At 50.6% G+C, this 14,081-nt stretch overlaps 1 protein-coding gene across 1 annotated transcript; it reads right to left on the reverse strand.

Moving 5' to 3' along the window:
• Positions 1-2,908: 2,908 nt before the first annotated feature.
• On the reverse strand, positions 2,909-7,289 carry LOC109750959 (putative pumilio homolog 7, chloroplastic). The gene is made up of 5 exons (XM_020309874.4): positions 6,371-7,289; positions 6,104-6,266; positions 5,648-5,811; positions 3,534-3,792; positions 2,909-3,364 (listed from the first exon to the last, which is right to left on the reverse strand). Exons 1-5 carry the CDS (start codon positions 7,141-7,143, stop codon positions 3,257-3,259), a joined length of 1,467 nt encoding a protein of 488 aa, XP_020165463.1. The 5' UTR covers positions 7,144-7,289; the 3' UTR covers positions 2,909-3,256.
• Between the last annotated feature and the right edge of the window lie 6,792 nt (positions 7,290-14,081).

Below are 14,081 nucleotides of genomic sequence, written 5' to 3' on the forward strand. Positions count from 1 at the left end.
CGAGGCCAGTGGAGCGCCGCCGCCTGGGAACCACCTCCCGCACCACGCAGAGGCCCCCAACGCCGGACCATCCCGCAGCCAAGGACAGAGGACGGCCGCAACGCGCCATCAGCCGCACGAACCATAGCACCGTCGGGAGCAGTCAGGGGCCGCCACACACACACCACCACTGGAGCGCCCAAAACGCTGCAGATCTCGCATGAGAGAGCCAACAACCACGTGAGGAACGAGACCCCCCCCCCCCCCCGCCGCCACCCCCTATCGGGGCTTTGCCCAGTGCTACTTCTTGACTTGCGTTGGTTTTTCCCTTGAAGAGGAAAGGGTGATGCGGCACAGTAGAGATAAGTATTTCCTTCAGTTAAGAACCAAGGTATCAATCTAGTAGGAGAAGAACGAGCAAATCACCAATACCTGCACAAACAATCAAACGCTTGCACCCAACGCGATAAAGGGGTTGTCAATCCCTTCATGATCACTTGCAAAGGTGAGAGCTGATAGAGATAGATAAAACTAAATAAAAGATAACTAAATATTTTTTGGGTTTTTGCTTTATAGTCTGAAAATAAAATATTGCAAAATAGTAAATCGGAAACTAATATGATGGAAAATAGACCCGGGGCCATAGGTTTCACTAGAGGCTTCTCTCTTAAAGGCGGATAATTAGGTGGGTGAACAAATTACTGTCGAGCAATTGATAGAAAAGTGCAAAGTTGTGACGATATCCAAGGCAATGACTATAAAATATGGGCATCACGTCCGTGTCAAGTAGGCCGACTCCTGCCTGCATCTACTACTATTACTCCACACATCGACCGCTATCCAGCATGCATCTAGAGTATTAAGTTCATACAGAACGGAGTAACGCCTTAAGTAAGATGACATGATGTAGGGGAATAAACTCAAGCAATATGATGTAAACCCCATCTTTTTATCCTCGATGGCAACAATTCAATACGTGTCTCGCTACCCCTACTTTGTCACCGGGTGAAATCACGCAAGATTGAACCCAAAGCTAAGCACATCTCCCATTGCAAGAAAAACCAATCTAGTTGGCCAAACCAAACCGATAATTTGAAGAGAAATACAAAGATATCAAATCATGCATATAAGAATTCAGAGAAGATTCAAATAATATTCATAGATAAGCTGATCATAAATTCACAATTCATCGAATCTCGACAAACACACCGCAAAACAAGATTACATCAGATAGATCTCCAAGAACATCGAGGAGAACATGGTATTGAGAATCAAAGAGAGAGAAGAATCCATCTAGCTACTAGCTATGGACCCGTAGGTCTGTGGTAAACTACTCACGCTTCATCGGAAGGGCAATAGAGTTGATGTAGATGCCCTCTGTGATCGAATCCCCCTCTGGCAGGATGCCGGAAAAAGGCCTCAAGATGGGATCTCACAGGAACAGAAGGTTGCGGCGGTGGAAAAGTGTTTTCGTGGATGCTTCTAAGGGTTTTGGAATACATGTGAATATATAGGAGGAAGAGCTAGGTCAGGGGATCACCGAGGGGCCCACAAGGTAGGGGGCGCCCCCCTAGGGCGCATCCTCCATACTTTCCGCCGCCTCGTGGCTCTTCTGACTTGAACTCCAAGTCCCCTAGGTGTCTTCTGGTCCAAAAAAATCATCGTGAAGTTTTATTCCGTTTGTACTCCGTTTAGTATTCCTTTTCTGCGAAGCTAAAAAACAAGGAAAAAAACAGAAACTGGCAGTGAGCTCTAGGTTAATACGTTAATCCCAAAAATAATATAAAATAGCACATTAATGCATATAAAACATCCAAAACAGGTAATATAATAGCATGGAACAATCAAAAATTATAGATGCGTTGGAGACGTATCACCCAGCGACGTGTGCCGGCTGCGGCAGGGGAGAGGGGGGTGGAGGGGGCGGCGGTGGGTGGCGGCTGGGGTTTCCGCCCGAGCCGCTCCCGTGGAGCAATGCGGGGGGCGTGGGTTTCCACGAGGTGGTATATTCTGGTGGCCCGGTTTTTTATAGTTTAGGGTTGATTCTTAAACCAAGTGGCAAGTTCAGAGTTGTAATGTAGACTTCTCTCGATATAATATATGCAGATGTCATGTGCGGTTCTTGGGTCAGACATGTTCTTCGCCCATCGAAATTAACCACAGATCAGTGAACTGTTTGTCTCGGTTGGTCAACCACCATCAAGTTTTTGAAACAAGCACAAAAGGAACAAGAGACATCAGGAGAGGAACAACCTAGTATGTGCGTGGACACCAATACAAATGCAAATGTGTGACTAAATCATCCGAAGCCCCAAGGAACGGAAATAGAAGGCAAGAACCATGTGTGCTAGAGAAATCTTAAATTAAGATAAAAGCAGAAGGACAAAGGGCAGACTGTTCCATCTTATATTGCCGCCGTGGGAAACACGAACCAAGGTGAATGAGGATGACTTTTTCTTCTTCTCCATATCGAGACATTTTTTAAGGGGTCTCTATATCGAAGGGAGAAGTCTTTTTTTTAGGGGATGGAAGGGAGAAGTGCGAGCCGGGCCTGGGATGATGTAAGATACAAATTGGGCTGTTTCAGGGCGCAATTGACGCCAACACGCGGGAGCAGCAGCCCTTTCAAGTTGGGCATGCCGTGACGGGTGAAAATGACGTACCGACGCTTGTGGGACAATTGGAAGATCTAGAACGTCCAATTATGTGATTGGACGGTGAAACATATTGAATCGTTGTGGTGGGTCATAGCTAACTTTGTTTTTTCTTTTTCTTTTTCTTTTTTTAATTAGAGAAGATGGAAAAGGCGTTTGAAAGTTCATGCTCCGTTCATGTTGTGTTAAATATAATGGCATTTTAATTGTGATTTCCTCTGTCCAGATACTTAGTAAAATATGTTGAAATGTATCATGACAAAGTCACACATAAGTTTCCTTAGACTGCAAATCAGTTATTTGCCTTCATGTTCTGGCATTCGGTTGAGCAATTGCAGGGCAAGTAAAAATGCAAACATTAAGTTACAAGAAGCATCACCAGTCTTATGTACGTGCATCAACATCTATACGATGATTTGTTCAACCGGAACTTACCATTCCAGATGGATTATGGCAACGGAAGAGTGCACCCAATAAAGGTGCACATAGAAGTACATGACCAAATAATTTTGATCTATACAAAATCTACATGGCGAGATCACCTTTATCCCTTTTGAATCCGAAAAAATAGCACAAGACAAACAATCTTTATTGTTACATGGTGAGATGGTCTCATCAGGCCATCACTTCTTCAGCAAAGCTCGAGAGTAGATCCTCTTGCAGTATGGGCTGGTTCTGAGTAGTTCCACATGAGGCCGGATGGCGTTGGTCAGTGCTGAGTGGAGAGACCCCTGAAAAATTCGTCGCAGTCACAAAAGCTGTGGAATCAGTTGCTGTCAACAAAATGGCTCAGTAGAACCCAAGCATAGACATAATGTCAACACACTGCGGTCTCTCCTTTCAAAAAAAAGAAACACTGTGGTCTCTGGTTGACTCTGTTTTGGTTGAGATGTTATTTACCTTGGAATTCTGAAGTGCTGCGTAGACCACATAGTTTGCGTAAGGGTGCAGAAGCAACCGCTCGAACTGCGGCGCAGAAAGGAGCTCCAGGATGATGTTGGCTTTGTCGGCTTCCTTGAAAACTTTCAGGCATTTCTCGACAACGTTGCTGCTGAACTTCTGCATGGAGAGGTGGATGTACTTGCCTTCAAACTGCTGTGCCAGACTTGCATTTGCAGTAGCGACCTTTAGTTCTATCACATACTGAACAACATAGTTTCTGCAACATTAGCAGATAAGCTCATGAGTTTACAAGTTAAAATACACCAACATAAACATAAAGAGCCCCCCCCCCCCCCCCCCTCTCGTCCGCTCCGGGCGACTCGGGGGCGAAACCCTAGCCGCTGCCGCCGGCAGCCGCTCGCGCGGCGGTAGGCGGCGGCGGGGTTTCCCCGCGCACCCGCCTCGACGTTGGAGGTGCCCCCACCCCGCATCAGACGCCGCCGCCCGCCTCCCCAGCTCCTGGTGGCCGCCGACGCGGGCCCTCTGTGGCGGCCGTCGGTCGCCGGAGCTGTCGCTAGCCCCTCTCCAGATCCGGTGTGGGGGTCTCCTGGGAAGGTCCGACTGCCAGATCAGGCCGGCTCTCCCTGGATCGGGGTCGGCTCCTCTCTGGCGGCTGGTGGGCCAGGGATCGCCGGATCCGCCGGATCTGGCCGGCGCGGCCCTGCCTCGTCGCCCGGTTTGGGTGCTCGCGGTGTGGTCTCCCTGGTGGCAGCGGTGTGGGTCGTTCTTCGTGTTTTGACGGGATGTGCGCGGTGGGTGGATGCCGGGGCGGCGGCCTCGGGCGGTGTGGACGGCGTGGCCTCTCGACGGGCGACGGCCGTGGGAGCTGGTGGTCCGCGACTTCGGCTGTGCGGGCGGCGAGGTCTCGGTGGACGTCTACTTCGGTGGGTCGGGGTGCCCCGTCACCCGGCGTGCCTGCTTCGATGAAGTCCAACGCCTTCTCTGGCTGCGTGCGCTCCCCTGGCCAGGTCTGTGGCCGGATGGATGGGACGGGGGCGGGATCGGGGGAAACCCTTGGCCGTCGGCGGAGGCCACGACAATGGCGGCGCCTTTGTGGGCGTCGGTTCCCCTCTTGGAGGCCTTGTCGAGATCCTATCCCGTTTCTCGCTGTGCTCTTCATTTGGGCGAAAGCTCTAGTTCCCCTTGCGGGCGACGGCGTCGTACCTTCGTCGCGCTCCTTCTTGAAGGCGTCGCCTGGGGTTCCCGGAAGCACGGTGGGCGCTTTGTGGTGCGTGTGAGGTGTTTGGCGGCGGCCATTTTACCGCTGATTTTCATCTTGTGGTAGCGCTCCATCTGCTTGGCGATGTTCTAGCGTAGGTGCTAGTCGCATTTGGCGTCATGGTGGCGTTGATGGCGGAGGAGCCTGCCAAGGTTGGCACTTCAATCTGCTTGGAGATGGACCAGTGGAAGATGGCGGAGACGACACCTGTGAGTGCGTCAGACCGGTTTATGCCCCAGACCCGGTATGTGGCTAGGCTGGGGATTCCGGCTTTTGATGTTAGGTTTAGGTGAGTGGTCTGGGTAGTGGCCCGGCTAGCACCCCTTCATCGTATGGATAGGAGTAGCGGCATATGTTGCCTAGATGGTGGATTCAGGCATATTGTTGTAACACTTTGTAAGGTCCTCGAGAATAATCAATAAAGTGGCCGTATGCATCTTCCAGATGCAGAGGCCGGGGGTCATCCTCCTTTTCTAAAAAAAATAAACATATAGAAGAATAAATTATGACATACAGAGTAAAACTTGTTGAATGCATTCTTTTTTTTTAATGTGTATAAATGTTTAACAAGTTATGTTCAAAAAAATGTTCAGCTAGATATCATGGCACTAAAGATTTGTAGGAATGTCTACAGAAATACAGAGGTCTCTACAATCAACGGTTTCCACTTTTACAAAGGCATGCTGCCGGCTGGCCTACTAATGATATGCTAGACAGAACAATACTCCCTCTGTCTCATAATAAAACGCTCTTATATTATGAGACAGAGGGAGTAATTGATTAACCATGCTTGTTTTACCGGCCTCGTGGTTACATGAAAAATTACAGGTGAAGCACAAGGCAGGATTTTTACCCATAGGCATCTTGTGCAAGTTCGAACCCATTGCGAGCGATTGCGGCAACCAGCTTCTCCTTGTGCTCACCCGTCGAACGCGCAATACACCGCTGCAGGACGCAGCAGCCATGGCATTGCATCCCGATATCAAGGCAATAAACAGCAGCAGCATCGAAGATGGGCTGAAAGTTGTAGATTGTGAGTTAATTATGTCTGTTTAGTAAAAATCTAAATTCAGTTCACTAAAAACTTTGCGGAAAATTCAGGTCAATAATTAACAATTAACAATACAAGCTGCAAAATTCAGAAAAGTGGAAGTGGTCTACTACAAACTTTTCTGAAGCGATCAGAGTAACTAGATTGGAACAACTTCTCTGGACCCAAATAGACTAACTTACACCTAAATAAAAATACTAACTCGTCTACAATATATTCAGAACTTGTTAAGATGCATGCACACACACACATGTATACCTTGTTATCATCGGCCCCGAACGATTGCAAGCACTTCTGCACGACATGGTTACCATTAGGATCCTTTATGAGCTCCAGGAACCCGGGGCGCAGAGCTGCGACGACCAGCTGGATCTCCTCCCTTGCCCTCAAGCTTTCAATCAGTTTCTGTACGGCCCTTGTCCTGAAAACGAGAAACGACACAACATTTAGCAATAAAAAACATTACATTCGAAAAGAGCAACAAAAAACAATTAGCAGGAACAAAGTTAAAAACATGGTGCTTACCCATGTACATTGAGAGAGATCCTGACGAGCACGAAGGGGTCCTTTGTGAGGGTGAGCACGATGCCCATCCTCTGCTCCTCGCTGCAGACGGCTAGCAGCTTCTGCATGAGGTAGTTCCCGAATGGGTTCACCATCAGGTCGACGGCGTGACGGGCGACGCCGGTGAAGATGAAATCGACCTCGCGCTTGCCGTCGTCGAGCCGCTGCTGGAGAAACCGGCAGCCGTGCTGGTCCCTGGCCACGTGGTACATGTACCCGCGCAGCCCGACAAGGCTCTCGTACTTGGACGGCTTCGCCGCCGCGCACTTCTTGGGGCTCGTCGCCTGGCAGCCGTTGCCATGGCTGCAGGTACCCTTCTTCGGCCTCGCCGTCTTGCACAGCCGGGACCTCGCCGGCGGACACAGGAGGTCCCAGTCGTCGCCCACGGCGGCGTCGAAGCAGGTGCTGGAGAAGGGGAACGGATCGAACAGAGCCCTCTCGCGGTCTTTGTCCATGGAGAAGGGACGCGACGCCACGAAATTCTCGGCGTCCATGAAATGGAGGTTGCTCGTCGGGGATGAGCTGGCCTTCCTGGGGTGAAGGAAAGCGTTGTCGTCGTCATCGTCGTCGTCCTCGACGAACCCCATCTCGCCGAGTTCTTGGATGAGGTAAGAGAAATCGACGGCATCGGTGTCGGTCTCCGCGGCGGCTGGCTCGCCGCAGCCGAGGACGTCGCCGTGGAGGAGGAGAGGGATCTCGTTGAGGAGCATCTCCATCTCCCTGTCAAGCTTCATCGCCAACTGCTCTGATCGAATCTCGATGAGAAAATAAGTGGGGGAATTGTGTTAGATTGGTTTGTGGAGAGGATTGGTTTGGGGTTGGATTGGGGTGAGGTGTTTTCTTGGAGATGGTTCGTTGAGGCATGCAGGAGTGGGAGGAGGAGAGAGCAGAGGGGGTGGTTTTATACAAGAAGGATAGCGCGAAAGTAGTGAGGACTGATGCCGGTGAGAGGAGTGCTTTTTTTTTTTAATCTTTTATTTTTGAAAGGTTATTACCTGGTCTGATTTCTTGTTTTGGGGTAAGCACTTCCCGATTTTCTATTTTAATATCAGATATTCATTTAGACCCTGAAAAACATTATGTTTTTCGACCATGCCCGAAAGCTCTGTACCACTTAGCATATTTTTTTAAGAGAAAATTTCTGATCTATTCATCTTCAATCATGGCAGTACAACGAATATAAAAAATAATAAAAATTACATCAAGATCCGTAGATCACCTAGCGACGACTACAAGCACTGAAGCGAGCCGAAGGCGCGCCGCCGTCATCGCCCTTCCATCGCCAGAGTCGGCACAATTTGTTGTAGTAGACAGTCGAAAAGTCGTCGTGCTAAGGCCCCGTAGGACCAGCGCAACAGAACAGCAACCGCAGCAGATGAAAATAATGTAGATCAGAAGGATCCAACTCGAAGACACACAAACATAGACGAACTACGACGAGATCCGAGCAAACCTACCAAAGATAGATCCGCTGAAAACAAACCTCCACATGGCCAAAAGAGTGACTGTACACATTAATTTTAGAAAAAATAATTCTTGTATTGCACATTAATATTATACAATATATAAAATGTGTGTTAGTATTAGGCATGATATAATTACTTAGTTAATACTGACATTGATATTAATTACTGGAGGATGCTAAACGTGTCTAGTGGTAAACATGTTTAACGCTAAACACTAGAATGGCGTGAACTGTTGGATAGATGCGGTTGAACGGGTGAGATCAATTGTATATCCGTGATACTCATTTTATATTGATATAGACATAGACGTAGATACAGATGTGCTAATGGTTTAGGGGGTGTGCCGTATGTCCTTTCCTCATGTCACGTTTAATTCATACAAGGAACTCGTTACGAGGACACGCCGATTAAATCATGTGAAAATATAATAAAGTCGGCCGGTACACATCTTACTTAATTTGGAGAGGATTTCGGCATAGGAAAAGGACATTATAGATCCCTTTTTATTTTATGCAAATGATAAGCAAAATTTTCATATTTACTCACTTACTGCTCTCAGATTTCTGGGGCATTGCAATGATATACGTGGCTTGTTTGCAAGAAAGAGGAGAAAAAAAGTGTTTGCCCTCTAGTACAACTCCGAAAAGAAAACAAAACGGGAAAGACGAAAATAGATAATATCTCAGCCCAAATATCTATTTCGGGTTGCACACACGACTTGGCCCACTCTCGTCCAGTGACCTCTTCCCTCCCTCCAAATACGCTTTTGTTGGGTCTCTAGAGGCAGACATCCGGTGCACTTTGGGCCCCGCTTCTCAGTGGCCCTGGGCAGCGCTAAAAAAATATCTCCCCATGCGCGCGCACAGGATATTTGCTGGAATGGAAGAAGATCCAAATTTGCAAATGGAGGGGAGGGATGGGCAGGCGTTGGTTGGGTTATCTATCCACTACATGTAGGATGTGAGCGATATGGTTGGCTGGGCATGGATGGACCAAGGATCCTGCACTTTTTTGGCACACTCGGACGGGGAAGCTGTGCTGCCGCATGCGCACTTTCTCGCGCCTCCTCCAATTGTAGTATGTGTCCGACAAGCCAGATTTTTGCAGACTCATGAGCTTGAGAGAAAAGATCAAGCAGATATTTTCGCTTTTCCCACGTCAATGAGTTCCACGAGCTGGCACTTGCTACCATGCGAATTGTTCGTCTTATTGCTAAATTAGTTTCCTACCAAAGCGCTCAAGGCCTCAAGCCATCGACTTAAATTTCGGACCGCAGTATACGACTGACGTTCTTTAACGGGAGGGTGTGCGATCGAAACGATTCGTTCGATCCACCCAGGAGACGAGCGCCTGAGAGCTATACTCCCTCGCTTCCCGTTTATAAGGCCTCAATTTAAAATCTCATCAACCAAAGTATTGTAGATGATGAATGATGGAATAATTTTTTACTGTAATTTGCAAAAAAAAAAACAATTAATGCATTCGTTTTTCTCAAAGAATTGTATTTACCCACTCCGATGGCTGCCACGTTGCCTCCACAATCTCAAAGCACGAACCCCACCTCCCGTCAGTTTCCATTCCCAACTACCGATTCCTGCTGCCTCGTATCCTAAAGCTGTTGTATTACATACGTACGCAACTTGTCCTCCTTTTGTTCTCTACCATGGCGGCGCCAAACGACCTCGTCGGCGGCGGCCAGTCGGACTGCTCGACCATGTCGGCCGGGCGGACTCCTCTTTGACAGCAGTTGCGGACGTTGTTGCGGTTGGCAGGACTAAGAGCAACTCCAATGGGCGACCCAAACGGACAGCGCATTTGTCCGCTTTTTATCCGTTTGGATCGGCCGTCCGCCTGACGTCCGCCCAGTTTTGCATTTGGGTCGGCAATGTGCCCAACGCGCCGACTCATTTCATGTCCGCATTCAACTTTTAAATAAAAAAGGCCTGCGGCCGATCATGCCAGCGGCCATGTCTCATGCCGGCACCATGCCAGCGCCGGCATACAATGTCGGCTTCAGAAAACACCACAGTTCATGCTGGTGCACTCGCCAGCCGGCCGGCACACATGCCAGCACACAAAAAATGGTGGGACTTGAGTTGGACCACGTCATCGCGGCTCCCGTGGTCATGCCGGCACACCTGCCGGCATACAAAAAGATGGCCCTCGACACCATAGATCACTCGTCGTCGAATTTGAGCATGTCGGCCTGCATCTTCTCGAACCACGGCCTCTTCCTTGGCGACAAGGCGTTGAGATCCACCTTCATGATCTCCACCCCGGTCATCATGCTTGCAAGAGCCACTTCTTTCGCCTTTGTCTTGGCGTTGGCGGCCTCGATCTCTAGCATCTTGGCTTGCTTCACCGCCTCGAGCTCGAACATCTTGGCTTGCTTCTCGGCGTCAAGATCAAGCCTCCTCCTTTGGATCTCCATGAAAGCATCCATTTGCTCCGCCTTGAAACGCCGGCGCTCCTTCTCCCTTGAGTCCTTATTCATCATGCCGTCCACGCTTGCGATCAAGGCGTTGGTGGTCGCATCTCGCTTGTCCTCCTTCTTGGAGTTGGTCTTCCCCCGTGGCCGCGGCCGTGCCGGCTCGCCCTCCCCAACATCCTCCACGGCGCCCTTCCCCCCACGTGCCTTGAGCGCGGCATATTGTGCCTTGAACTTCTCTTCGTCCTTGATGACACGATAGCAATGGGAGAGGTTGAAGCACTTGCCATTGTGTTGAACCTTGAATGCCTCCAAAGCTTGAAATGCCTACAAAATGTTTCCATGCAAGCATATGGGCAAGTGATAGTAAATGAAGACGTAAAAGAATGATCTTGATGGCACAAACGAGGGCGGCTTGCTTGCTATCATACCATGTCTTGCACGCCGATGCCTCTCACGGGGCGGGCCTTGACGCTCTCAAGGGTGGCGCAAAACTTGTTGCACTCTTGTTGGATCACCCTCCACCGCTTGGAAATGGAGACCCACCCGCGCGTGCTCACAAATTGGTAAGGTGGAAACTTCTTGCGCTCATGAAACTCGCGGTGCACACGAGTCCAAAAGGTCGAATGCTTTTGCTCGGCGCCCGTCTTTGGGTCTTGTCCAATGTCTCGCCAACACTCGCAAAGAAGCTTGTCCTCGGCAGTTGTGTACGCCTTCGTGCGCTTGCTCTTGCGCTTCGGTTTAGGACCGGCGGTTTGGTTGGCGAGCTCGTCCTCGAACAAAGGCTCCACTTCGATGTCGCACTCGTCCTCTTCCTCTAGCCCATAGTCCTCCGGGAACTCGTGGTCGAGGGGGGAGCCGTCCAGGTCGATGCCGACCTGATCACGCATGAAGGCCGCCTGATCGGGATCATAGCCAGCGGCCGGCGTGAACGCCCCGCGGCCGTCCTGGCTTTGTGTCTCGCCGGGATCGTAGCCAGCGCCCGGCGCACCACCCTCGAAGATGAGGTTTTGCATGTAGTCCTCGTCGACGGCGGACGGCATTTCCTCGAACAGGTTACGGGCGTCCGGGAGCCCGCCGGCCGGCGTCTGTCGTGCGCGTTTCCTCGTGCCGACGGAGGACGAGCCACCGACCACCGGGGTGGCGTTGAGGTCGATGGGCGCGGGCGTGGAAGGCGCGACCACGCTCACGTCGGGTGAGCACTCCCCGGAGAGGCGGGAGGCCTGCGGGTAGACGTGGAAGCCGGGGACCGGGTTGCAAGCCGACACGCGGGGTGAGTCGGGCAGCACCATCCGAGGAAACGCCGACAAGCCGGTGCTGGCCGCGGCGACGGCGGCTTGGAGGACACTGTGCTGGCTAGGGTTTACCCCTAGCATGTAGAGCGCCTCCCTCGTTGCCGCGGCGACGCGGGCGTTGGTGAACTCCTGCTGCGCGGCGGCGACGGCGGCGGCCTGCGCGGCGGCCTCATCCCTCGCGTCCGCGGCGTGCCTCCGGCCCTTCCTCTTGGCCGACTCCCTTGCCCGCTGTTCGGGCGTCAGCGCCTTCTTCGGCTTGGTCGCCGCGACGGTCTTGCGCGGGGCACGAGGCTTGCCTTTCCCGGAGGGAGCGACGGCGCCGGACGAGGCGAGGAAGGCGAGGCCGACAGCGGCGTCGAGGTCGAGGTCGATGGCGTCCTCGATGGCTGGTTGGGGGGCGAGGGCGCGCGCGAGCGGGAGTGTTTTTGGAAAAAGGGGGGAATGTTGGTGGCTGCCACCGATCGACGGGCCCGGGGAGAGGAGTAGGCGCGCGCGCGTCCGCCTCGTGTCCGCGCCGACGCAAATTCGGCTCAAAATTGGGCCTGTAATGGGTCACCCGCGGACGAAAAACGGACGCGCGTCCGTTTGGGTCGGCGCGTTGGGCCGCCACTTTTGTCCGCGCCAACCCAAACAGACGTGGGCGGACGAAATGGGTCACCCCATTGAAGTTGCTCTAATTGCTCGTCGACGACGACCGCGCCCCAAGACGCTTCGAACTGCTCCTTGCTGCTCTACGTCAACGTGATGAACCTGTTCGTGTCCCTGCTGCAACTGCTGCGGGCACCGGATAGCTGAGGGCACCTGGGCCTCCTTGGCTTGATTTGAGTGCTTTTGAAGTTTTGATTGTACTTAATGAGTGCCCGCGGATCGCTGCAGTAGGCACGTACAGGTGCATCCCTGCTGCAACTGCTGCGGGCACCGGATAGCTGAGGGCACCTGGGCCTCCTTGGCTTGATTTGAGTGCTTTTGAAGTTTTGATTGTACTTAATGAGTGCCCACGGATCGCTGCAGTAGGCACATACAGGTGCATGAGTACTGCTTACTTGCTTGGGTGCATACGGTTTTTTTTTTGAAAAGGGGTTTTACCCCAGCCTCTGCATCAGAAAGATGCATACGGCTCATATTATTAATAAAAACCAGCAACAAGTCTCTAAGTCTCGAAGTATGAAAAAAACAAAACGCTCATAAGAGCTAAACAGAAAAGTCACAACTGGCTGGCAAAAAAAAATAGGAGCACTACATGCCTATTCTATTACATGACCGCCATCCAAACCGGTTGAAAATATCCCGAGCTACCATCTCCCATCGGGTAGACGCAATAACCAAACGCTCCCTGGCCTCCGTCGGAGTGAGTAGCGACCACATACGGATCAACGCTGTGGCCCTGAAAATAACCTGCAAAAAAGAATGTTCGTTGATCTGTTAAAAACCAAATCATTTCTGCAGTTCCAGACTGCCCATAATAAAGCACAGACGCCAACGCGAATGTGCCTCGCTGTATCGGAGTCAACCCCATCAAGCCACGTTCCAAATAACATGTTGATGGACGTAGGCGGATTAATATTAAAAGCAATATGAATCAACCACCATAGAATCTTAGCGATCGAACAATCAAGAAAGAGGTGTTTGATAGTTTCGTTATGGTCACAAAAACTACATCTAGCAGAACCCACCCAATTGCGTTTTGCCAGATTATCCTTAGTCAAAATAACTTGTTTATGCATGAATCACATAAACACTTTGATTCGCAAAGGTACCTTTACTTTCCAAACGTGCTTCAAGGAAGGAATGACGCTAGAGTTTATGACGTCCAGATACATAGATTTGACCGAGAACACGCCGTTCTTAGTTAGTTTCCAATACAACTGATCTGGCTGCTGAGACAACTGGACATCCATCAAACGTCTTACAAGATGAAGCCAGGCCTCCCAACGATTTCCAACTAGCGTCCTCCGAAAACTAATATTGAGGGGAGTGGATTGTAGAACGGTTGCAACGTAAGCTTCTCTACGTTGAACAACGTTGTACAAAGAAGGATATTGAAGTGCAAGGGGAGTCCCCCCCAAGCCACGTATCCTCCTAGAACCTCGTATTAGCTCCATTTCCGACTAAGAACCTTGTCCTGTTGAAAAAGAGTGGCTTGACTCTCATTAATCCTTTCCAAAATGGTGAGTCAGTCGGCCTCACTGTCACCTGGGCCAAGGTTTTAGACTGAAGATACTTATTTCGCAAAATCTGAGCCCAAGTAGCCTCCGTCTCGGACGAAAGTTTAAACAGCCACTTGCTAAGGAGACATCTGTTTTTGACTTCCAGATTTTCAATACCTAGACCCCCTTGGTCCTTCGGCCTACAGATTATATCCCATTTAGCAAGCCTATACTTTCGTTTAAGCTCATCACTCTGCCAAAAGAATCGAGATCGATAGAAGTCTAGCCTCTTCCTGACACCCACCAGGACTTCGAAAAAGGATAGAAGAAACATAG

Source organism: Aegilops tauschii, chromosome 5 (genome assembly GCF_002575655.3).
Source record: "Aegilops tauschii subsp. strangulata cultivar AL8/78 chromosome 5, Aet v6.0, whole genome shotgun sequence".
Classification (NCBI taxonomy): Eukaryota; Viridiplantae; Streptophyta; class Magnoliopsida; order Poales; family Poaceae; genus Aegilops; species Aegilops tauschii.

Bases quoted from the DNA above. Each gene is read 5' to 3' on its own strand.
- LOC109750959 (XM_020309874.4), bottom strand. From the start codon at position 7,143: ATGAAGCTTGACAGGGAGATGGAGATGCTCCTCAACGAGATCCCTCTC. The intron at 6,267-6,370 runs GTAAGCACCATG...TCTCGTTTTCAG, and splicing joins ATCTCTCTCAATGTACATGG to GACAAGGGCCGTACAGAAAC. The intron at 3,793-5,647 runs GTAAAAATCCTG...CTAATGTTGCAG, and splicing joins CTTGCACAAGATGCCTATGG to AAACTATGTTGTTCAGTATG.